This window comes from Ambystoma mexicanum, chromosome 3q (assembly GCF_040938575.1).
Source record: "Ambystoma mexicanum isolate Mex_15411 chromosome 3q, UKY_AmexF1_1, whole genome shotgun sequence".
In the NCBI taxonomy this organism is placed as follows: Eukaryota; Metazoa; Chordata; class Amphibia; order Caudata; family Ambystomatidae; genus Ambystoma; species Ambystoma mexicanum.
Window position 1 is genome coordinate 259,501,245 of NC_090926.1, and position 26,480 is coordinate 259,527,724.

A 26,480-nucleotide genomic window follows, 5' to 3' on the forward strand; every position below is an offset into this window, starting at 1 on the left:
GATGAGTACCCCTGTGGCGTATTTGGAGTAGGGGGCACCATAGCACTGCCCGTCCCAGTGTTCAGCTATTGCGACCATAGTTTTCTTAGTCAGGTGGGTCTCCTGTAGTAATGCGATGGCCACCCTCTTTCTATTAATGAAGGATTTCACCCTATTTCTACGCATGTACATCCCCAAACCTCGGACATTCCACGTTATCACTCTGAGTTTGTTGGCCATTTCAATGCGTTGGTTTCTCCCTCTGCCCCCCTCCTGCCCCCATGGTCTCTAGCCACTCTCCCCAATTTTACCAGTTGTTTCATTCCCCGGGTGGCCCCAACCCCTGCCCTACCGTGTAAAGCCACATTCACACGATTTTTGACACATGCCTCGCTCCGTGTAGGATTCCTACCATCACAACTTCCAAACTAAAACTAAAAAACTGCACTCAGCTTCCACTTTCCAACTGTGGCTCTCGGGCGATCCGGGCTTCAGCGTGCGGGCTGTGGTGCGTCAGCAACTGGCCGACGCCTACCAGTTCGTGGGCTGTGTTCGCACTGTTCGAGAGTCGGGTCTTGCTCCCGTCGTTTGGTGATACAAAAATGTTTCATTGTTCCATGGCGCTCACCCCCGGATTTGCTGTTGGCGAGTCTGGCTTGCACCCCGTTCTTCTCATGGGCCAACTGTTATTCATGTGTTTGCCTCTTGACCGTCGTCCAGGTTGTTGTGTTCTAGCCACATTGTTGCCGCTGCTGGCGTTTCCAGGAAAACGGTCCGTCCTTAGTGGAGCACTTTAAGCCTGGCTGGATACATTAGTATGTATTTGAGATTCAGTTTCCTGAGTTTAGACTTGATGGGGACGAATGAGTTTCTTGCCCTTTGCACTGCAGGTGTGTAGTCCGGGTATATAGCAACGCTGGCATTGTCTCGACGGATCTCCCCACCTTCTCTGGAGAACTTCAGTATAGTCTCTCTGTCGCGAAAGTTCAGTATATTTGCTATCGTAGGGCGTGGAGGTGATCCCGGTGGCGGTATCTTTTGCAGGGATCTGTGTGCCCTTTCTACCACGAACCCTTGTGACAGTGATTCTGCCTCAATTTCTTGCAGGATCAGGTTTTTCACAAAGTCCGTCGGGTTGGGTTCCTTCATTCCTTCCGGGATCCCCAACAGGCGTATGTTATTGCGCTGGGCGCACCCTTCTGCATCTTCCACCCAGGGCTCTAGTGCCGCGTTCTTCCTTTCTAGCTCTGTCAGCTGCTTTTCTAGGTCTCTGGTAGTTTCTGTTTCCTTCAGTTCCGTTTTGGCGTTTGTAACCCTTTCCATGAGGTTGCAGACGTCTTGCCGCATCAGCTGTACATCAGATTTAACCTCCTCTATTTTGGTGTCTATGAAAGCTCTTAGTGCTGCAATTGCTTCCAGCAGTTGGCCATCGCTAGTGGTGGTATCCTTGTTCGGTTGTGTTGTTGGTGCTTCTTGATTGCTTTTCAGTTGACCTTTCTGTTTGGCAGCATGAAAGGAGTCCATGATTGTGACGTCTTTCTTGTTCTTAGTTTTGGGCATAATTTCGCTATCACCTGGTAGTATTTAGGTTGTAGTATTGGCGAAGCACTCGCTTCCAGATTGTGTTACTATCTCTCAGTTGCGGGTTCCCTTAGATCTGTCTGGTGCCTGTTTATGAATATGTTAATTGTGTGTTCTTGCGCTTTGTTTTTTGGGTTTCTAAACTCAGGCTTCAGGGTCTCCGTCTTGTTTCGCTGTGTCGCTGCTTGCCTTATCTGTGTTGCATGCGCTTCCTATTGTTCTAGGTGTTGCTGCGTCGCAGGTGTTGTATTATTCCGGGCCCCTGGCGCACAGTTGTTTGCTTGGGGTGTCCTCGGGTCTGGGTGCCCAGTTTATTGGCTGCGGGTTGCGGTGGCGCAGCTCTGTTGCGCGTGGTTGCAACGCTCTGTGTGGCTCTATGCGCCTCTCGCGCAGCCCGATGTGATTGTTGCCCTTTGCGTTACTGGGGGTTACTTGCCACCAGCGCTCACATTTGGTGTGCAATGGGTGCAGTCCGGGTGGCGTGCCACTCGTTGGTTATTCAGCGTCCCTCCTGTGCGGGGGTCCCTCAGAGTTAATTGTGCCCAGCCACTGGGTTGCCAATTTGCTCTGTTATTGCGTTCACTATGTTCAAGCCTCACTTTATGAGGGTGCAGTTTTGGTGTGTTGTGTTGGAACTTGCTTAGAACTACTGCCTCACATTGTATGTGTCTCAGGTTGGGGGTTCGCGATCGCCTTCTTCTAGGCCAATCCGCTTTTCCCCTGCGCCCCCCCCCCTCCCTGCTGGCAGCAGGGTAATGTTTTTGTTCCCTCTTGTGTTCGCAGTTAAATGCGAACCCACGCTTTCCCTCTACTCACGGTCCCCGGGGTCAGCTTGGGGCTCTCGCTGCTTGCTGTTCTCCGCTGGTGCGGTGGTCCCGCTGCTGACTTTTTGAGGCTCAGTGGTGTGGTCTGGCCCTGTAGTCCCAGGCCCCAGCCAGATCAGTGTGTGTGGAAGCCCTTGTTGCAGTCAGCAGCTGTGGTCTGCCTGGGACGAGGCCCCCCTTATTTCCCTCAGGGACTTTAAGACGGTTTTGGGTTCTCCCTTTCGCTGCCTTCATGCTGTGCTGCACGGTTAGTTTCCAGCCTGTGCGGCGCCAGGTGCCCGCTTCGCGCTCGAGTTTGCAGCCGCCTTTCCATTTCTTGAGGGCTGGCCTCCGTCTGGTTTGGCCTGCAGGATATCTGGTTTGGGTCAGTTGGGCACTGCTGCACGCGCGTCTCCAGTGCAGGGGCCTTGTGGGGTCCTGGCATCATGGTACGCGTTGTCCGGCTTGCTCCCGGACCGCTCCTTTCCTCGCGCGATGGCTTTTGATCCGGGGCTGCTGCTGTGCCGGGTGTCTTCCTCCTGGATTTGCGTGCCGCATCAGTAGTTCCTCAGCTCTGGTGTGACGCAGCCTGCCGGAGCCGTGGTCTGTGGGCCGTTGGGTTTTTAGTCACCCTGTATCTTGCGGCGTGCAGAGTCACACCTCTAGTCTTGGGCAGGCTACGGTGTTTGGGCACCTTCCTCGCCTCTCCTCTCTGTGTCTGCTGGTGGCTCCTTCTCCTTAGCTCCAGCGCACCGCGTTTGCCATCTTTGGCTTCAAGGGGGCTCTTTTCTCCGTTGTTTCCCACCGCAGTCTCCTCGCCGATTTTCGACCAAATTGCAGTCGGGAGTCGGAAGTGGCTGTAGTTTCAGTGGGTGTGCTTGCGGCTATTTGGATTTTCTGTTTTTCGTGTCTTTTCAAGGATCATGGAGGATCTCGGCAGGAGCTTCTCTTAAACGTGGCCTCACTCCATGAACCCAGGCCACGCCCCCTTGGCTTCTATGACCCCGCTCGGGTCCTTCTCTGCTTCAACTCGCTCTCTCTCCAGCTCGGGCAGCACGTCTTTGCAACTAGTGGTGGTCTGTGTGTTGCTCTGGCCTTCTTTGCCTCACGTCCCGCTTTGGTGTCTTTTCTTCCCTGCGGGAATGCAGTTCTGGTCCAGACACTGCCTCCCCCTTTCTCTGTACCCCTTCTCTCTGGCTCGCTGCCTCCTGGATTTGCTCGCATGTCCACCTGACAGCTTGGCTTACCCGGGAGAGACTAGCCAGTCAGATCTCTGAATTTCTCCATGGCTCCATCTTTGAACTGAAGGGATCCGTTCGGAAGCAATCTGATTCCTCCAGCAGCCAGACTGCTCACTTTGGTCTAGCTGAGCAATCTTCATTCCGTTTGATCTCTTTCTCGTGTCGGTCTTTGTTACTGATTTAACTGTGATGTTTAAAAGTTCTATGACTAAGTGTTGGGGAATTGTGTGGGTTACTGCCACAATATGCCATGAGGGCCTGAGGTACTGAAGGGGTGTCCCTAAATGGGAATTGGGGATACCATGTCTCATTCAATGATGTCGCTCCACCCCCCTGCGGTTCGCCTCCCCCATGTGGTCCTCCCTCAAATAGGTGCCTCAAGGTCAGGATCAAGTAGTGGCTGCCGTCCCCTGGCCACAGGAGGAGAGGCTACCTCTGAGAAATGGTTGATGACATTATCAGAATCATCACAGAAGAAACATGAGAAGCCCCAGAGTGGGGAAGCGGCAAGAAGCCCCAGAGTGCGGAAAGAAAAGTAATCTGCCCCCAGAGTGGGAAAAGCACCAAAAAAGGCCAGAGTGGGGTAAGAGAAAGAGACGGACCGTAGGGTCAGGAGAGCAGAGACTAGTCCGGAGTGGGGAATGTGAGAAACCAGAAGGTATCTCACCCACTAGTCCCCGGGGATCTGTCATCCAGGTGGCCAGGACACAGCCATCGCTTTTGGATCCAGTTCCTGGGGCTGGACCAGTGCGGGAGGATCACCTGGGTGAGGGGTCTTCGGGGAGTGTGACACCAGATGGTGAGAGCGGTATCCCCTTCCTTGTAACACCTTTACCCCATCCTACCAGGTTGGATATTTAGGAACTCTAACCCCCTTCCTCCCCTTCACAACACAAACACTTTCTCACAGACAGCCCGCTATGAGAGAAAACAGACTTGCACCTGAGCAGTATACCGGACGTGTCCCAATACAATGGTCAGGCGAGGTCAGGCAATTACTGATCATCACACACAGCTGACTTCCATTACGCTTCCCCACACCGATAAAAGGCGGAGCACGACAACTCTGAGCATGGCAAAGCACACGAGGAAACTGCAGTTTCGAGATCAGCAGCTGAGCAAGAGGGGAAAGATGGCAAAACCGAAGGGGATCGCAAGAAGGAAAATTCCCTTACTTTTTTTTACAAGGAACCATTACTTTCCAGAGACCTTGAGAATAGAAAGCATAATACCAGGAAAGCAGGCTGAAGAATCTTGCATGCGATACCCAAGGCCCTCCAGTGTCAATAATCAAGGCAGGGAGAATGTCATGGGTATCAGGCAGGTAGTTGGGATAAACTGGGTGGAGGCTTGGCAGGCCTGGCATAGGCACACAAAGAACCCATAACAAATCCCTCCTTCATTCCTTCCTAATGTTTGTAGTAACTTCCTGGTTACCACTTCCTGTTGCCAAACAGGAAGTACAAGATAATTCATGAGCTCTCTAGTGTTTGGGTGTGGCTGGCTATATAAGCCACACCCAAGATTCTTCCAGTGCTTTGTGTTGCTTACTGTGAGCTGTATCAGCAACACACTTGCCGTGCTCTGGATCAGCCAGCATCTGCTTACCTCCTCCGGATCATCCTGTTTCTGCTTACCTGCTCCAGATCATCCTGCTTCTGCTTACCTGCTCCAGATCAGCCTGCTTCTGCTTACCTGTTCCGGATCATTCTGCTTCAGCTTACCTGCTTCTTACTCCACGCCGCAGCTATCTCCAGTCAAGAGGGGACTTCTACACCGGCACCTGTAAGAACAAAGAAGAACTGCATTAACATGCGCACATCAGTAGCGCTGCGTATACTCACCGCATCTTCCCGCGACGCTGGAATCCAGGTTAGTTCTACGAGCTCACAAACCCCTGTAAAAGAAAGAAGAGACATTCATTGCTCGTGCCCCAATAACGCAGACACGTATTTCACTGTGCTCTCTCTCTACGCAGTGCATACTTACCAAAAGCCTCCGTGCAAACTTACCTAACCACCAAGTCTCCAGTAGCGCTGAACCCGGATTCAAGGCGCTAATACCACATAATTTCTCCTGAAAGGTGAAGGGAGAGACATTACCAGGCGCGCTCGAATTGAAGGCGCTGCGCAAACCTACCAGCAGCTAGCTTCTACACGCAGCGCTACTCACCCACAAAAATATTGGCAAACAAAGACAATACGGACAATTTTGGACACTCAGCATTCTCAGCGCAACGTTCAGTTGTGGGAAGGACTTTCTAGCCAGTGAAGAAACTGGCGCCTTGAACTCTCAGCCTCGCTGTGAAGGCATAAAACAGCGTTTGGCATCTGAACTCAGCCTATAGGCATTGGCACCAAACACATGAGTGAATCATGCCCCTGCGAATGCAGGATGGAGTGCACACCCTACTAATGATCAAGGTAAGTTCATAGGGGGATATCACAGCACACAGTAAAGAGAAGGGAAGGGCCCAGGGGAATCGGGTGAATTCAGGTCTGAGTGTACGCCTTGTATTTGACAGGTATTCCTCCGGGTGAAACAGGGGAAGTGAAGAATCGGGGTCAAGGGAGGCTCCTCCATCGCTCCTGCAGAGAGACAGCTGAGTGTGACAGAGAACCACCAACCGCCGTGGTACCGTCCTTGGCTCCAAGAACAAAGCTGCTTCAGTGAGATCAACACAGCCGTTGAGTTGGGGAGAGCGATACAAGACCGGTCTGTTGAAGCCAAGGTTGCAAGCAGCAACATTGTATGGCGAGCGCTGGACCAAACATTGTTAAAACGCGTGTGATAAGAGACGCAAGTGAAGTTGAATTGCTGGTGAGTGATTGAACTTTAAAGCCAGCTACAATACCTTTGACAGAGCGCTCTGGTACTGTGTGCGTGTTCAATCAAAGGTATCTGTAAGGTATCGAGCTGAGAAGTGACAAAAGTAAATACATTTGGTCCGAGCCCGGTGGAAGGAGACAAATTGAAAAAGAACTAATAAATGTGAATCGAAGTGGTCCTGCGACTGGTCAAGCAAAATCCGGCGCACTGTCGAAAGTCTTCGATTTTGATGTAGTAGATAGTTTGGAAAAAATACATGAATTCGGTTCGAGCCCGGTAGAGGGAGACCAATTGAAGGTTTTGTGTTAAAGTGGGTCTGAGCCCGGCGGAGGGGGACCCAGGGTGAACAGTAAATCACCTGAGAAGTTGCATATGTGAAAATCTTGAGAAGAAAGTAACTTTAATGTTTTGTTCTGTTGCATCAAGCCCTCTGAAACAAGAGACTTTGAATGGTAAAGAGACTTTGGCACAGAAGGCCTTGATATGGAAGTTTTGAACTGCATCCTCGTGCTAGAGAAGCCAGAGTGTGTGCTAAACTCGAGTGTGCCGCCTTGTCCAGTGGTGAAATCGTGGGGAAGGGAAGCCAACGGCTTAAATATCCTGACATATCATTTCTTGGACACGTTTCTTTTGTATAACATTGTTTCCCACACTATTTCTATTTAGAAGTAAGGATTGTCAATAGGTTTATTAGTATAGGCCCTTTTATTTTGACAGACCCGACTAGGACTGCGTTATTATTTGATGGTTGTAGTTTGGTCCCATCTTTATATTTTGGTTTACATAGGAACACCTTTGAAGTGTAATCACTTGTGTCTGTCTTACTGTTTGATACCATGCCTTCCTTACAAGAACCAGAAGGAGCAGAGTCCCAGAGTAGTGAACATGAGCATAAAAGAAAAACCCTGGTGAGGAAACATGTAAAAGGACTCTATCCCCAAAGGGAAAGAGAGACTGGGTGACCTATAAATTTGGAATGCAAGCCAGACAGACCTGGCTGGACCCCAGGCGAGCACTCCAGCATTTCAAGAATTATATGGACTGAAACAGTGAACATAGGCAAGCCCTATGATAGAGAACAAGGGTGGGAGTCAGAAGTCGTATGCCATCCCTTTCCTTGGGGAATTCTAAAATGTGTCTTGATGGTTTTGTTTTGGAACATAGTGAGTATGTTAGATTAGGCTTTTCGGTCAGAGGACTTGGTATTATTTGTACGTTGTGACATCCTGACAAGCTCCCTTTTTTTCGGTTAAGTGTAGAGCGTAGATTCCCAGCATTAGGGAGATTTTAAGTTTATTTGGTTAAATGGAATAAAGAAGTTGAGGATCATGCCTCCTTGTCCATCCCCGGATTCTGACCTACCACAATGGGTTGAAAGAATGAGAACTGTTTTAGGTCGGTATGCGGGCTTCCAGAGGCCCTAATCCACCTAACTGAAATTGATGTGGCAAGAGGGAGTTGGCTGGCGTTCAGCTAATGACCTGTAGTCCATACAGCAAAGCTCTGCCTCTCCATCAGGGGAAGTCTGCTGAAGGTGATTCCCTCCCTTGAATGACTGGGCACAGTAGATTCCTTATTCTCCACAGCTTATGTGACGAATCGCAAGAATTCAGCCCCTTCCCCCACCCCCTTGTGAGTCTGGAGAGGTGAGTCTTCTCTGCAATACTCTCCCTAGGAGTAGAAGTAAGCAGGGCCTCACCGGGAGAGACTCCACCTGTGGGGGCAAGGACTCCGATTGCTGCGAGGAACTTCCTAAGGACAATCCTAAAATTACTTCTTCAACCATGCCCCACAATGACTTATACAAAGAAGAAACCAATATGTGTTACTGTGTAGCTGAAATTGTAAATATTCCTTGAGAGAAAGACTTTCTTCAAATGAGACGAAAATGAGTCTGTGTCCTTCTTCTGACCCAGCCACACGAGAGAACATAAGTGGGGAGGCTAAGCCAGGGAGGGCACACAGCGATGTCACCTATGCGAGTGGAATTGACTGGGAACTCCTGGGAGTTTTGAACAGGCTGTCAAACCAGAGCTGAGGAAGCAGATGCGTGGCATCCTCAGGAAAGCGGGAGAGAAGCTAAGCCGGGGAAGGCCCTTGACAAAGTTACCTATACTTGGAACCCAGGAGGACCCACAGTTTCCAATAGGCTGCAAAGGCGTAATCGATGAAGCGGACATGCTGCATCCTCCGAAGTAGAGCGAGAACAAAGCATTAAGCAGTGGCGTGGCCACAGTGAGACAGTGGTAGACTGGAGTTTTTGTCAAGCACACTGATACCGCTTCGCGGACGAAACAATGAAGCACACCAGGCAGAGAGATACCGAGCACTCATCAGAGAGAACAACAAGGCCTAAAAGCAAGAGAAAGGGACTGCAGACGAGTGAACAAGAAGCCTGTATGGAATAGAAACCTGATGTTATCTTGGAAACAAGCAGGTAACTGGGAAAGCGGGAAGGGTAAATCGTTATATGGACACTCATAAACTTCATCAGGAAAAGCAGTTAATAAGAATCATGATAAAACATATTCCAATTCAAACAAGTCAAGGTAACCAGGAAACAGTCTAGAGAATAAGAGGAAGAGACCAGGATCGTTACCAGAGTATTAAAACTCGTCAGTCTTGATAACGAAAAGACAATAGTGAGATCCAGAGAAGAAAAATTGAATCATTATGAAACCATTCCTACTCTTCACAGTAAAGATATTGCGAACATAATAAAAGAGTTGGAGGCAGAACCCTCTGGCTAATCAGACCTGGTATAGTCCCAGTAGAGAAAGAAAGGGAAAATCACAACAAGGTTTGACAACCTTGCCCTGGGAAGCGGGAAGAACCAATATTACAAATAGAATTATAATTGTTCTTTTATAATGCGCTTAATACCGACCGGTTTCTAACCGCGAGTTTCGATTCAAACTGTGTTGCTATGCGTTGTCTTGCTTCCAAGACACACAAGTTGTCCCGGAGCTATCCTCCCTGAGAATCAAAGAAGAAAGTAATCAACCAAAGACAGGCATTGATAAGAGGAGAGATATCAGTATCAAATCAAGAGAGTTACATATCCAGAAGGACAAGAAGAACACAATAAAGTACTAAAAGCTCTGTGTGAACTAATTAAAGAGACCACAAAGAGCTATCTGAAGAATAGATACTGAACACAACCTGCAAGCAGCAAGTATCCAGGAGAAGGGAATCATTCTCCTGGCCTTTGTTGTTATCAATAGTGGTAGGGTCAGTTAGGGTTAGTTTAGGAAAGGGAAAAATTATTTAAAGCTATTTCACTGGTGACTGACGGGCACCTTGGTTTTGTTAAGTCAGGAATACCCCTTAGAAATACGGAAAGATAGGCATTTACCTCTTTTCTTTAATAAAACACATTCAGAAATGTCTAAAAAAAAAAGTTTGTGTGCTTCGTCTGACCTGCCACACTTTCTGGGGCTCCGCTGACTCCCCAGGAACCATGTGCTCATTTCCCTGAAGATGGGAAGGGGGTTCCTGTTGTTCCTAGACTCAATTTCTCTTCCTTGTGTTTGATACTGTTACTTTTTTTTAAAGTGTTGTGCGTGTGTTGGTGTATTTCGTGTACAAAATGGACACCTTACTGTTTTAATGTGTTTCGTTTTACAGTACTTACCTGTCATGAAATTCACTTTTTATGCACAAACTGTTGTATAAATAGAGCATATATTGTTCAGTATATTCTGTTTGGACAATCTTTTAATTGGTGTGTTTGTGTGCAATCTGTATTTAATTGTCTCAGGAGGATAGCTCAGCGGCAACGTGCTCGCCTTGGAAGCAAGACGGCACGGAGCAACGAAGGTACGATCTCTAGATATTAAGCGTGTTACAAATAACATATCATATACCTGTTGTCACCGCTCCTAAGAGTGCAGCCAGACTGCTCTGTTACATTTATCAGTTAGAGTATGGACTAACTTAGTGAAACCCCTTCGCACACACTGCAGGTTGGTCACTCTTAGCACCTCACCATAGGTATTTGGAAGAAACTCTTCACACACCTAGACTGCAGGAATTCACAATAAATTGCCAAACGGTCCTAGGATAAACGTGGCAAATCAGTCAAGTCTATACTTTGAAGAAAGGAGTTGGAGTGAGAAAAGATACCAGATAACATACAATAACCAATAATAAATGATTGTCCACACATAATATGGGTAAAAATGTGCTCTTTAACATAATGCATTTACATGTCTATTAAAGTAAACCTTCAAGAAGCCAGCTATTATGTCTCACCATGGCTGGAACACCGTGTGCACTGTACTCCTCGAGGGGGCGACCCTCTTCCCATGATTTGTCTTTTGCTACAGACCCTGCAGCTGCATATATCCATCTCCCTACCCATTGAGCTGCACCTTGTCTTAGTCTTCTAGACCTGTCCTGGTACCTCCACTGTGCCGATACCTCTTACCTCTGACTTGTTTTCAGGCTAGCATTACCAATGCAGCCCCCTCAACGACTGGTGTTTATACTACTTGTGAGCGTCTTCTAACTTTGACTTGTCTCATTCCATCAATGTCTTCCAGCCCTGCAACCATGGCACCAATGCAACCTGCAATCCATAGAAACTACTATCTATATCTAGATCCCTCCGCGCTCTTCTATGCCTACAATGTCACTCACTCTGTTTGACTTCCTGCCCACCTGTACTCCTATGTAATCCCTTGTACCATAGAGTGTTTTCTTCCCATTAACCAAAGTTCCCCTTATGCTTGCCTCTATTCCTGACTATGTACACAAACTGACTTGTCTCTGAAGTAGTCCCTGTTACCATGAGGTGAGGCTTTGCCAGACTGCGCTTACACACTGATCTTGTCTATTATGCTTGTCTGTACACTGAAGAAGCCCCGAAGCCCCTCGTACCATGAGGTGAGTCTCTCCAAATGTGCTTCCATTACCTACTACTACGCTGCAACCCACATGCTTTTTTTTGCACTTCATGAACTTGTACGATGCACTTTCTGTAACTAGCGCCTAGTTGCCTCGGGGCTTTGTGCGCTGATATAAATGAAAAAATAATTAAAGGTGAGTAGCCTTTTAGGAATAGAATTGTTAAGGTGATGACATCTGCTGACGTCACTTATAAAATTAAGGGGTTCAGCCTTGAGACCATACAACAGTGTTCCGGGTTAGGGAAGGTCGGCGGGAATGTTAAAGCACATGTGTCAAACTAGTAGCAGATTCAGCACATGTAGTAGCTGTGCTTATCTTGAGCCTAGCGTTATTCTATGGATGCAGTGTTGTTCAGTGGTTTAAAGACCTGTGGAAAGCCCTGAGATCGAGGGAAAAGGAGCGGTCATTGTCAATCTAGCTATGAATGGGTGCATTCAGCAGCCTTCGATCAAGGATCCTGGACGAAATCGAAGAATGAAGACCCTGAAGCTGGGGATCAGTGCACCAGTGGAAGCCAAGATTTACCTCTTCGCTAGGCAAAGCAATACAAGCTGAGGCCCAGGGTTTCAAAGCAGATAAAATTAAGCCGTTCACAGGAGCTTGGTGGTGGACTCTGCATTGTCGGTCCTCTACAGGAGAGTTTGATACCCAGACATAAGGTAAGCCCAGTCAGTTGCTAACAAGTGCTGTTCAATGGAGCCCACAGTCCAGGATATAGCTCACTTGGCTGTGCATGTTGAGTCCAGGGAAGAGAGCACAGGTATGGTCCTTGCTGGCCTTAGGAGTTTGCAGATCCCAGGAGTACTTAATTGTCGAATTGTAGATTTCTTATTTTAATTGAGTTAGTTAGTCTTCCAACTGCTTCAGAACGTGTGCCAGCATTTGGCAAAGGTGTGGTGCAAATACCCACATTCTTTTGAATTCATGTGGGCTGGGTGCACATCTAGCCTCCAATTGGACAAGTAACACCCTTCAAGTGTTTGGGACCCGCACAATAAGGCATGGTCGTCACATCAAAATCTTCCCAGGCAAACACTCAGGATGTGGATTCTGACATGAATCCCAGAATCCCACTCCTATATCTGGCAGAATCTGGCCATGACTGCCCTGAGCTCTCAACCTAGAGTCACAGGAAAGCCCCAACAATATATGGTTGAAAGTTTCCCGACCTCGGATCACTACCCTGATCTTGTCAAGCATTGGGTTCACTCAGATGTCCTGTAGCTCATGTAGGACAGCAGTGATCGAGCAGCCAGGGCACACCTCTCAGGAGGGGAGTGGAGCAGTGCAAATAAGCATAGTAATATATTGTGCTGAATAAAATACTGACAACACGAGGTTTATTATTTACAGGCACTTTGGTGGGCATTTATATGGTAGGCAGATATAAGGCATGTGTGCAGGAAAGTAAACTACTTTAAGACGTTTCTGGTAAAGGTTTGGAAGGGCACTCGGGGACATCAGAGGCGTCCCTGCATGTCCCTACTTTTTTTTAAAACCTTTTTTATCCAACCACTTTTTTACTTGGTAAATGCTGTTTGTGTCCAATTTTCAAGATGGCCCTGTGGTTTCCTGTAGGTCAGCGTTGCCCTATGGACAATTCACAGTGAACCTTCTGGCAACTTCCATCAGAGTTTGCAGGCACCAGGACCTGAGGTAAGCCCAGCCAGTGGGCCATTTCCAACTGTGGCCAGACAATTTCCAGATGCCAAAGTTGCCAATTGCCCAGTGTATTCCTATGAGCTGAGGATGTCCATGGGTGTACTTGCTATTAAAGTATTGTCTTCTTCCAGAGAAGTTTCTTTTTTGTAGTCTCTGGTTACCAGAGGGCAGCTGGTATTGGTTCTGCAAAGTCTTCAAAAATGGATAACAGCTTATTGGAATGAGAGAGCTGAAAACGGGTGTAAGGCACTCAGCGATTAAATGACAAATAGAAGTGTCTGCTGCTGCTGTGAAGTGTTGGGACCAACCAGCCACAGGTGAACATTAGTTCTGGCCATGGAGACAGTTCACTGAAGGTCCCAGTGTGACAACAAGTGGGCAGATGTGTGGTTCTTGGTCTTTGGTTTACGTTTTGTTGCAGTAACCCCAGACCTGATTGTCTGTCTGGTTACCAGTGCTTCTGTTACCCTGTTATATTGCCTCAATATCTCGTTTTCCCACCTACGGAAATGTACTGGAGGTTTGTGGAACGGCAGGAAGGTGTGAAGAATCCAATGGAGTCATCACGGATTCCACCCGCCGGTGACTTCCTCCCGTGTGGCCAGTGGAAGGCAGCAGCTACCTGATCCTGACCCTTGGGGCAGCTTTCTGAGGGAGTATCACATGGGAGGAGACAACTACCAGGAAGATGTCATGACGTCATTGGACGAGGTGCAGTATCTCCCCCTTTCCTATGAGGAAGACCCTCTAATGCCCAAAACCCTTTTCCAGGAGGAAGATACTCCAATACCCAAGGCCTTCATGGCATACTGCCAATTGCGTGTTGGCCCTTGCTAAAGGAGTAAGAAAACCTCTTAATATTTTTTTGGTTCCATGTATAACTATGAAACAAACACCCATAAAGTAAACACAACACCTTTTTCTGCCAAGATACCTTTAGGTGAAAACAGTAAAAATAACGATTCCAATCCAATATCACCTATGGGCTTCAACTCCCAGAATTCTGCAAGAACTAAGACGAGGAGGATGCAGGAGTTTGAACAAAATGCAAAGAACCTGATCAATAGTGAGCAGTCTAGTTTCCAAAGCACCCGTGCACGGTCATTTAAACCCGGCGAGTGCACTATTCAGGGAAGCAGAACTACAGGAGACGTTCAAGTCAAGAAGGTGGCCTTCTCCATTCCAGGGACCTGAAGGGAAGCGGGCGTGTGACCGCAGAGTCACGCGGGAAGCCGACAGATCATCTACAGCCTCCAGTTTGGAAAGTGTGTGAAAGCAGCACTACAATATTTGGGTGCAAGATGTGCTAAAGAGGCTGGGTCAATTATTTATGGGAGGGAGATCTCGATCTTTAAAAAAATGCAAGCTATAATTTCTTTATTCTGGAATCTCTAAATGTACTTCTAAACAGTTATGGCATTGGATTAGCTGTGCTCGGGTATTTGAGACCTTCTGATTCGAAAGATCTTCACTGTGTATGAGATTCTTAATGGCAGCCTCTTTGGTCCCCTTCATTGTCTGTATGACTAAATGGGAACCGTATATTCGTTCTGACATCAATGATTTGTCATGATTTTAATACTTGCAGTAGAGCGTAAACATCTTATAGTTTTGTTATCAATTGAAAGAAAATATCTATAAGCTGCTTTGTCGTTGGTATCTCAGTCCAGGGAGGCATCATCAGATGAGTCAGTTGGGCATCCCCCAACTGTTGGAGATGTGAACAGGCTCAGGGTATGCTGTATCACATATGGTGGTCCTGCACTCTCATTCAGCAATGCTGGTAAGAAAAGCTTTCACATATGCAGAAGATAACAGGGGTGGGCGTATGGCTAGAACCTGTAACGATTTTATTGGGGAATGAGGACTTGTGGTGGGACTGCTAGAACTTATCCGGTAAAGGTTCTAAACCAGTGACACATCTCTTGGTAGCAGCCAGGGTTACAGTAGCCTGTAATTGATAAATTAATGCCTTTCTGGATATTCGGGAATGATGGTCAAGGATAGGATTTGGAGCAGCCATGGACAAAATTGAGGCCTCCATTAAGAGTGACATTCCAAAATACCTACAGGCTTGGTACCCATTTATCCAGTTTGTTCAAGAGAATAACTTCCCAAATGTACACCATAAGCCCCATGACTTGAGGGCGTTTACGTTAATATAGCAGGGTCCCGAAATGTATGGTAATCCACATGAGTAATGGATCTGTGGGCGAAAGGGTATTTTGGGAATCTGTGCCTGAAGCCTGCCGATAGGGATGTTACTGGCCTTGGCTTCTATCATTCTTCACCCTAAATCGCCCCACTTTTCCTTTTATTTAAATAACTTTTATTAGGACTTGGAGGGACTGAATGTAGAAGCGAGTCTGTCACAGAACATAGGTGCTCGCCGAAGCCTTGTTGCAACCTGTTAACATTTATGATGATTTTGTTTTTCTCCATTTTGGTTATGTATGCAGCATTATTTGCTGCTTACAGGAAATCACTAAAAATCTAAAGTAAAAAATAAAATAAACAGGCCCCCCTCTCCTAGAACTTTGGTTTTGTCAGGATTCACAACGGCAAGTGGTACCCGCTCGCCCCTCCTCATTTATGGCCTTGTTAGGAACCTGATATTGGCACTCTCCTACAGCTGGTCAGATCCTTCTCCCTTTTAATGTAGGGTCATTTGTTGGTAGCATCTGGCTTTGTCCAATTCCTTCAAGATTTGCAAGGTGCTCCCAGGCCTTGACTGCTTCTAATGTGGATTCTCCAAATCTACAGATTCAAATATCCTTTGACCAGACAGTATTTTCTTCCTTTCTTCCTTCCTTTCCTCCTTTGCTCCTTTCTTCCTTTTCTTTTCCTCCTTTTCTCTTTTCCTCCTTCTTTCTCTTTCCCTCTTTCTCCATTGTGCAAAAGTAGCACAAGTAGGCATGTCTCCCTCCTCCAGAATATTCACCTACGCAGCCTTTCTCCAGCCCCTTTTAAATTCTTTGCAATGGGGCGTGCTTGATATTGTTTCCCCGCCACTATATGCAATCTTTTTGAGGATGTGTTATTCTGTCGTTCTCTTACTTTGTGTTTCATTAGACATGGCTTCATTTTTTATTTGTGAGGGCTGCTCCTGAGGAAAATGAGTCTACTCAGGGCTTCTAAGGTGTCTGTGGCATGTGGAGCGAGCTTGAAACCATTATTCAACCAAATTGCAGCAACTGGGGGCTCTCCCTGCTGATGGCCAACATCCCATGTTTTACGTGCTGGAGTGTGAGGCCTGCAATCATTTTTCTTCTTAGTTTTATCGTAGTACGAATGTGAAGCCCCCTCCCTGGGCTTCACAAACACTTTTAGTTCTCACTTAATGGGTATTTGATTCTCACACGTTTGTTATTCCGGTTCGCAGTCTGTCATGGTTTCCTGCAGAGCACTCTGGTAGTTGAAATCCCACCAATCGGTATGATGGGAGGTTATCGCAAAAAAATGTTTTTAACAACTTTATTTGAAATCGGTTGCAACAGAGTAGTTACAGAAGCTTATGTAAAGGCATTGTTTAATGTTGACGGGATTCTCCCCTCCCCTCCCCCGTCCCCTCCAACAATCCCTTGTTAACTCAACATTTAATAAACCACGTCTCTGTGGCTGACAGGATCCCTCCTTATCCACCCTTTGCGAGACACATTGGATAGCAGCCGGACCAGCCCAGTCCCGGGTTGCTCGCTTCCCCCACATTTGATGATGGAGATATCAGACACCTCACCACACATGACATATATCCTGACATAGCAGAAAATGTCATGACAAATGAGGTGACGTCATGACATCTAATACATTTCATGACCATTTGCACTCTGTCATGTCATGTTATTCTTTGTTCAAATTAGAATTATACATGAGTTGGGCAAACTTGGAGTGTGTCAGGGTTGTTAGAAGTGCTTGCAGGCTCCCTGGAGGGGCTGTACCTCGAAGTAAGCCCACCCCAGTCATTATGGATGTCAAAAGCAGACACTGCCTATGTGGCAGAGTCTTTACTGTGGTGTCCAACGTTTGTTGCAACTTTGTTGCCATTAAAGCCTTAATTCACCATACAGTGCTTTGGTTCTCATCTTTCTGACACCTGCAACAAAAGGTCAAATCTGCTGTGAGAAGACATGTAAGGCCCGACAATCATTGGTTAAGGTCCAGCCATGATGTGCAGTCTAAGGAAAACTGTACATTTTGTGCAAAGTGGGAGTAATGTAAATTAGCAAAGGTGTGCTAAGTGGGTATGCTGAACATCTGCCATGTGTGCCAACTGGACATAATGGAAGTGGCAATGATCCTCAAAGTATGAGGTAATTTAATGAATCAGCATAATGTCAACTGGTAATGGTGTGCTAGCTTGGTTGAACTTTACATGCATCCAATAATATAGGGAATATTATTCATCAAAATATGTGGTGCCTTACTGTCACAATAACACTTGAATTTTTATTGTGTCGTGTCAGCTTCCAGAACATAGTACCTTACATGTGGGTTAGTTTTAGGCATTGGTGCTAATGGTCATGAGTTACCCAGTGCTTTAGGACAGAGGCAGGTGGAGGTGAGCTGACAGTGCTGGGGGTGGGGACAACAGTCAAATCCTAGTGTTATTTTGTGTCTTGTATTTTTCTGATTGCATTGAGTCATAAGTTATTTCTTTCTCCTAGGCTCCTGGTGAAGCTGCAGGAACTCAATCATTCTCTGAAGGTGACAGCCGCTATTGATAAGTAAGCACCAGGAATTACCATTGTCTTATGCTCACAGACATCCACACATGGACTCTGCAGTGTATACTGCTGACTTTATGAATTACCATAAATACCCAGAAATGTACTCACCTAAAATTCTATGACGCTAATGTATTCTCCAAAGCTGTCATAATTTGTCCACAATATAGATGAAGTTATCGGAATTACCCCAGTCTCTGTAGGAGTTGATGTCCAGATCTCATGGAAATGTTTAGTAACCCCCAAACCTCTCTGAAATTGATAGGTTCCTCACTTGTTTAATTCTCTTCAAATTTTATTGAAATAGGTACAATTACTCACACATGTTCCTGAAATGCCAATGAGATAACCAATATAAAAAAACCTCAGAACTAATTAAAATAAAAAATATTTGGCCTAAGTTGTTCCTAAAATAGGGACATGGTTGAAGTTGTAGATTTATTTTTCTCAATACCAACTTTCATGGTCTCGGCTTCCTGCTTCATGTTGCATGAAGGCATCTTGGAGTAAGACACAGAAACAGATTCTACATTAACACGTTATTAACTCAAAAGCCAGGATGGAAAAATGCCCATCTTGTCCTAAACTATGTTGGGATTTTCCTACCAAACCAAAACTAATGAAAAGTCAAAGTCCAAGAGTTCAATTTAGGAATCTGTCTGAGTCCAAAACCTATGTTTGCCTTCACAACTAATCTATACAAAGTCTAGGGATGTCAGCAACCAACAAAACAGTGTTCAACACAAAGTTTGGCGCTCTGCCCAGCTCACAGCTTTCTTTTATCTCCCTTCCCCAAGTATAAAGTAGTTCCAACAAAAGGTCTCAGCATTGCCTGAAGTTCTGAAGTTCAGGATAATATAGAATTAACCAGTACTCATGGTTCCCTTCCCTGAGTTCCAAAACACAGTTCAAAACACAAATATCTTGAAGCTCTGACCTCAAGTCAATAAGTAGTTCAAACCTCAGGGTTCCCTTACCCCAAGATTCACTTCCACTGATATGCTGAGAATTTTCATGTTTTCGTAAAGTTCTGCACCACACTTGTGCCCTCTGCATATGGTTAGTCGTTGTACAACAAAATGTCTTCGCTGAAAACTGCAATTCGTTTTAATTCACTTGTTAAAGTTCTTCTCCAAAGTTCCATTCCCTTTGGAGTGCAATATAGATTGGGTTCACTTGCATTGTTAAAGTTCTATTCACTTTGAGGTTCAATATGTATTGGTTTCTTTGATTCAAAATGTGCTTGATTTGTAGATTCAACATACATGAGCCTTGCTTGTATTTAAAGTTTCATTCACTTTTGAACTTGGCACACACTGAATTTATATAAATTATAAAGCTTAATTCCTTTATAATCTTCATAGTTACGTTTTCCTTTCCGTGCAATATTTAATAAGTATGAATATATTTTTGTTAAACTTTGCATTCGGTTCGGAATTGAATAATTGTCAAAGGTTTTCATTTAAATCACTTCATTGTTCTATTCAGTTAATTTCGTTGGAATATGTCTTTGTAGTTTGCCTCTATACGTGCCTGGTATGAACAGTAGACACAGACACAAGTGTTGCAAGTTTAAAAAACCTTTATTGTAGTATTGCAAAGGGTTGGGAGGATTCTTAACTAGCTCTAGCGCTATAACGGAGTCGCTTCAACCATTAAACATAAAATATACAAGTTTAAGTCAGTCTAGTCAAAATAAAAAGGCCTAAAATAACAAAACCTAACCTTGCCTTTCTTGTTAAATGACATATGTGTAAAAGGAATACAGAAGGAAAACAAATAGTGGCCCTGATTCATGGAACGTTTTCCTATGGGATTACGCCATTATAAAACACTTCCATGAATCGAGCTCAGTTTCTTAAAAGAAATGTCAGAATGGCTTAGCAAGTGGAGCTGGTTCACAACTCCCTTCCCCAAACTTGAAACTCTTGGGATTATCAAGTTCCCAAAGATTTAAAAAGGTTCACCAAAGGCTTTGCAAAGTTCACTTTCGTAGACTTCCTCGAAAAGATTCTCCTCAGGATTTATAAAATTCAGTTCCAAAACAGGTTTCACAAAGTTTACTTTCACAATGGGTTCCTCATCTTTGCTTTCACAATACATGAGGGGTTTGCTTCCCCAACCTCCTCACTCTTCAGTTTCAGCATTTAACATTCTTGTGCTTTAGTTTACAATGCAGTGCTTTCAATCAGATTTTCATAACTGGTCTCTCAGGCTTCCCTTGTCTAAGTCACTATCTTTTACCATAACACAGTTCTTTCAACATAACAAATGTCTGTTTCAACAATGCGATGGAGCGGATCTCTCAGGCTTCCCTCACCTGAGATCAGATCCTTTTTTAGCTTTCATTAGTTCTTCTTGTCAAATACTTTCGCAACCGCATAGTGTTCTTTTGCCCCTATGCGTTGACCACTCCGACACTTGGGCTTCCTCTTGATCGTGACTCTTGCACTCTGTTGTGAACTCTCCAGGTTGTCATTCAATTAGCTCAGCACTCAGACACAGACCAGCTGTGGAGCCATTGTATTGTCCAGGTGGAGCTTTATTATACATATGTACAATTGTACATAGACCAGTTACTCTAGGTGTATTTACAGCAGTACATAGGACTGGACAGGAACAGTGATAGGTAATTACATTACATACAAAGGAGTAGACCCACCGGCCATCCCATCATACCTATCTCAGGCCCCAACTGACACTCGTGGAACATTCACTCACAGACCCACATAACATTCTCCTGAGCTGCCCATCATTCATGCATCAAAATTCTGATAGCAAGCACTCCTGGCCAGTGACGAAACAAAACTTTCAATACAACATCTCCCTTTCATACCGAGACACAACCACAACATCTCCCTTTCACACCAGAGCTTTCCATCCACAAGTAACCACCTTCCTTCTGGACCCGCCACATCCAGAAATAGAGCCTGTCACACTCTGGCACACAACCAAACAACCAATGGGAACATCAATCATACATACAGGTGGGAACAGAAGGGGGGGACCACAGATTGCCCCACAGCGGACCCGGATGCCACACAAAACCGTGAGAGCTAAACAGCAACTTAGTCCTTGAAAGTCCAAACAAAACTAACATGCAGGGAAAGTGGTGTCGCCCATACCCAGGAATACATACAGAAGGGCAATACGCCCGCCATCTTTCACTCTCACATTCATATCTCAAACACAATGCGCTCCCACTTATCACCACAATAAACATCCCACAGGATCTCAACCAATGAACAACAAATCAACCTCCAACCAAAACTCCAAACCAGCACATGCACATCGTCACACAACATGCATTTAGTGCTCACATACAATACACACAGATGCAACCTCTCACAAAAGGTGGGCACATACATTCCCACCCACGCCACGTACATCCTTATACCCATACACCCATGCATGCGTCATACAAACCCAAACACTACCACAATCACGCACATAAAACAACATATAACATATGAGTGCTCCTGGTAGCACTGGATACAGCAAGCAAACTATCAACTTTAACCTTTTGAACAACAAACTAAAATTTATACAACCTGCAGGCCATTCAAATTCTGTGCACCATTAATACATTTTAATTTATTCACTAGCCATTTCAACCCTAACTTAATTGAAGCTTTTTTAACTTCCACATCACTGAATATTTTTTACCTAGAAACACTGCACCTTTATTGGTTTATGATTTTTGGTTTGAACGCATTTGTCCATAACACTACTTTATACTTACCACTGCCTGGCCCAACCCTTTTTGGTTGGCCAATTTTACCCTATGTAACTCATGTTTGAGCGTACATATTATTTATGTACCTCCACTTAGAGCGTAATCATTACTTATAATACTTCGATAACCCTGAATTTCAACCACAAACATCCATACATGAGTAATGGTTGGGATGACACATTTTTATACTAGGGGCCACAACACTCCACAGACTTCAGAAGACAACGGCCCAATATAACTTTCAGGTTATCTGTGTAGTCCTGTATAATATAGAATTAGACATCCAATACCTCTATACCTGAACTGTATTAATTAATTCAAACCTATATTGAGGATGTCACCTTAATTGACTTCATATTGACTTCAAATATGACACTTTAGAAAATCTCAGACATTTTGTACTGAAATACTTCCCCACTTTGCATTGTAAAAGCTAAACATTTGCATTGTCTAATCAAAACATTCTGTAATGTCTTTTCAATTTGACAATTTGCAATTTTCCAAAATTCACTTAATAATATATATTTTTTTAAATAACCAGTGCTGCAATATCACATATTGTTGCAATAATCGAATATGTGCTGACTTTATAAGGACTAAACAAAACCCAAGGGACCGTTTTGGGATTGCCAACTGTGAGTTGCCCAATGTCGTAGTCACACAAAAAAACACACAGCTTATCGAATGAGACCAGGTTAAGAGAAGCCAGTGTCTCTGGCTAGGTTTTCAGACTCGTCTAGGATGCACTGTGATGTGCTAAAAGGCACATGTTGGACCACATTGGTCTTGACATGCGTCTGCTGCCTTGCAGATGAATTACATAGTATTTTTTAATAGGTTTTCTCTGTATTGGCAGGTGCAGGTTTTTCTAAAAACAAGGAAGACCGCGTTCTTCAATAGGTTCCTCTCATGAGGTTTGGGACCTCTGGTGTGTAAATATGGGGGTCCTCTACAGGAACAATCTGAGACTGTGCGGATGGTATTGGGCACTAGGTCAGATTGTTCTATATCCGACCGGTTTCTGTGGTACTCTGTTGGTAGGCCACATTCCTCAGGGCTAGAATAAGGGCAACAACGTGTGCGCCTTCTCTGGCTTCTCTTTGTTAGGCAGAAACCTGTGCAGTTCCCTCTGGGACCACTGCAAAAGATTTAAGACTACAGGTGTTTTGGCAGTAAACCCACTTGGTAGCAGTCTGTACCACACAGATTCACTTGGTAGCTGTGGCTGAGCAGTCAGACTTCCCTCAAGAAGAGTTAGGCAGTATACAGAGTATTCACAATAGGTCAAATGAACATAGTAGAACAAGTAGAAACACTGACCAGAGCTTGGTGTAAAAGAGATATAATTATTTATTTAAAACCACATCTAGTAAAACACACAGGCACTAATGTTAAGCAGTTCAAAAACACGGTCACTAAAAGATATACACTCCCTTAAAAGAATATTAGACAATTCTTAAGTAAAGCCCCACTTATTTTCAGACAGCGGTGAGCGCTTAACGCAGATGGCAATTTAATAATTTGTTTTAAAAAAAGGGAGAGAAAAGCAGACATAAATTGAAACGGATCCCAACACTTTCACAAGAACACAACAAGAGAGGAAGGCAAAGTAAAACCGTGACGTTAGAGTTCAGATGGCCGGATCCACTTTAAGAGGATCAGAACGAAATGTGTCCAACGTCACACGGTTGCAGTGCACAAAAGTCTTGAAAAGGTTCAAAAAGAGTTTGACCAAAGAAAGGGACCAGTTAGATGGTCAAGGCGGCCAGCCCAGTCCAGAAGGTTAAGGGATTATTATTACCTTGTAGCAATCTTTAGAAAGGGAGGCCAGGCGGACACGGTACCTTAAAGTGGTGAGAATACTCCAGCGGGGGCAGTTGTTCCTGGCAGCGGATGCAAGTCAGTGCTTCGTCTGGGGGAAGAGAGGATCTCGTCGGGGAGGAAGACAGGAGTCTGTTGCACTGCCAGGGAAGAAACCAGCCGCGGAGTTCTCAGGTAAAAGGAGCGGTCCTTTTATTCGCGGTCCAGTGGTAAGTGGCTATCCGGTTGCCGGGGTTCTTGGCATGGGCAATTTGACCACAAGACGCCCTGGGATGCGAGGAAAAGAAGGTAAACTGGTTGTGCCCACCAGTCAGGGGAAGAAGCCTCTCCAGCCGGGAGATCTTCTCTGTCGTCGGGAAGTGGTGAGTCGGTTCCGCAGGGCTCCACCGGTGGTGTCGTCGTGGTAGGTCGGCTCAGCTTCTCCCTCGTCAGATTCTCAGGTCCTGTGGCGACTTCTGAAGTTCCAGTCCCCAAAGCCCGGCTTTTATGCAGCACACCCCCATTCACTCAGCCTAGCTGTCAATCAAACATGCTAAGTGGTGATCCGGTGGGCCGGCCGGCTCACCACTTGGGCCAATCACACTTGTGCCAATCACACAAGAGTGCGACTTGAGTTACCAAGGTAACTCAGTCCAGGGTGCCTAAACCCCATCCCACACCCCCTGTGGTACCCAGACAGAGTGGCACCACTTTTGGATGCTTCTGTGGAGAAGCACGCCAAAATGTGGAACAAAGGGCTCGACTTGGGTTGGAGTCACAGAAGAGAACACAAACGCCATTTTAGAATCGAGACCTGGCAAAAAATACCAACCGGCGAATTAATATTAAATAAATAAACCGGCGGTATGTTCGAGGCTATGAGAATTAAATAATTAAAGTTGGTAGCCTCGAACAATGGGAAAATCCCATAGGGATATATTTGCGGTCGAATATAAAAAGTAGTATCCACTGCCACCAGCCAAAACTCGATCAGGGGGGACGGAGACGTGCCCCCTCGACTAACAATCGAATTGCCCCGACCAGTACGTCCACAATATGATGGTTTGTACCGGTTTCTGTTAATAATTTGGGACTAGTAAAGCCAATGGTGACTTTACATGCCCTGGGAGAAAGTAGTCAGTCCCACGGTATGGAGTCTATGGTGGGGCGTCACTATGACACCCCTGTGTCACTGCACGGAGGGTGCTGTGTAACACACATAGTAAAAACACATAAGACCCTATGGGGTAAAGGACCCCATAGCCCATAAAACAAAAACAGTCAAAGGAACACCATAAATCATGTCCAAGAGTGGGAGAAAAAGAGTCTCACTCTTGGCAGGAGAAAAAAACAAACTCCAGAAATCCAGCAAAGCTGCTGGGGGACTCACTAGGTTAGGAAATTCAGCCTAAAGAGAGAATTCTCCCGAAGACTCTTAACCTGGTCTCACTCGATAAGCTGTCTGACTTTATAAGGGCCACACACACCAAAATCAGTAAAACTATGCAGCTATCAAAAACCACTTACATTGAGCCACGTTATTTTTTTCAATCATTGTCGTCATTGTTACTGTGAATTACCATTTTTGCTTCGTGGTGTATCTCAATTGGACTTGAATACTCCTAATAATACCATTGTTTCATTTCCATTACTCAACGTGCTCCATAAGTTAAAAAAAACATTTATAATTAATTCTTTTCAACACTATAGTTGCCACGTGAAAGTCTGTACACAAATCAAATTCTTCTGCTTTTCTTATAAGCAATATATTCACTGTTATCACCCATGGCAGTACCTCTTTTACTGTTGAACGTTGTTCACTCACATTGCGGACAATCCATTTACCATGATAACACTGCTTTCCATGTACATGCAAAAGTAATACATTTGAAGCAGTCTTGCTCCGATGAACTCCCATTTCCACCTCGCGTGAGTAACAAACTTTCGAAGTGATTGGTGTCATGATGCCTAACCCCGGAGCACCAGAACAGGCCCAGCACCCCCGGGAGCAGGCATCATGCCCTCGGGTAAAAGCCCAGCGGCCCCTAATAGGGGCTCTTTGGACTTTGTCCTGGCGCCTTTGGCGCCAGGCTCATGTTGGACATCAGTCCTGGCGCCATAGGCGCCAGGCTCATAAAAGAGGGTGTTTGGTGCACTTACCTGACGCAGACCATGCTGCATGAAGCCTCAAGCCAAATGAGGCTTAGGAGGGACTATTTTATCAAAGGAACTATTTTACTTGGGTGTGGACCGTGGAAGAATACTTACCTGGAACTTCTTCCAAGGCTATTTAAACCACGCCCGGACTGCCACACGTGCTTCGCGTTGCTCTGCATCTAGCAGCTGAACGCTCACCATGCCTGCTCCTGCATCTTGCCTCCAGCCACGCCCGCCTCGATCTTGGGATACCTGAAAGGAAGGAAGGGAAGAGAAAAGGTGAAAACCAAGAACTTAATCTAACTTCCTACCTGTGTCCGGAACCATCACGCCAGCGATCCTGAAGATAGACATTCTTTAAAAGCATTGCGCTACTTGTTTCAGCGCCGCGCATCACTCACCTGCCTCGTGGGCTCTTCACTATCCATTGCGACCTTCTGGGCATTCCACCACATCTCTGCACCTGCAGGGGAGAAGAAGAGACAAAAGGTGAGCAGGAGGAACAAATGAGGAAAGCCTGATTTTCCGTCACAAGACTTACCTGGCCATATTTGACGGAACCACTCCTCATTTCGGGTCGGCGCCACTTCTTGGCCTGGTACCGCACCCCGGCACCTAAGGGGAAAAAAGAAAGACATTACTAGAGGGATTCAAAGACATTTAAAGGGATCATTTTATCACAAACTCACCTGAGTTTATCTCCGGCAATATCCCTCGAAGCATCACTTCCACTCTGCACCTGTAAATAAGGGCAGATCACAGGTTAAGAAAAGCAAACAAAGAGAAGACTCTACTCTGGAACTTTTTAAACTGCATACTTACGGCATTTCGCCTTCCGAAACCAGTGAAGTAACTGGTCAAATACGCGCCGCTGCACCAGAAGCAGGATGGAGGGCTCATCCATTCAAACATTAAGGTGAGCCTTGATTGGGGATTTCGGAGGTGGTCAGAGAAGAGCAAAGGGGAGGTGGGAAGCAATCACAATACTCTGCAGACAGTTAATCCCCTTTCTCCACCTACAGAAAGATTTTTCTACGGGCCAGACAAGCCAGATTTG

The 26,480-nt window shown here is 45.6% G+C and overlaps 1 protein-coding gene across 8 annotated transcripts in view; it reads left to right on the forward strand.

Annotated features, from left to right (window-relative positions):
• STAT2 (signal transducer and activator of transcription 2) overlaps nucleotides 1-26,480 on the forward strand; it is a 1,902,691-nt gene that overhangs the window by 804,705 nt on the left and 1,071,506 nt on the right. For all 8 annotated transcript variants that reach the window (XM_069653700.1, XM_069653696.1, XM_069653703.1 and 5 more), the window contains exon 11: nucleotides 17,671-17,730. In XM_069653700.1, coding sequence (XP_069509801.1) covers nucleotides 17,671-17,730 — 60 coding nt within the window. The remainder of the gene's footprint in view (nucleotides 1-17,670; nucleotides 17,731-26,480) is intronic.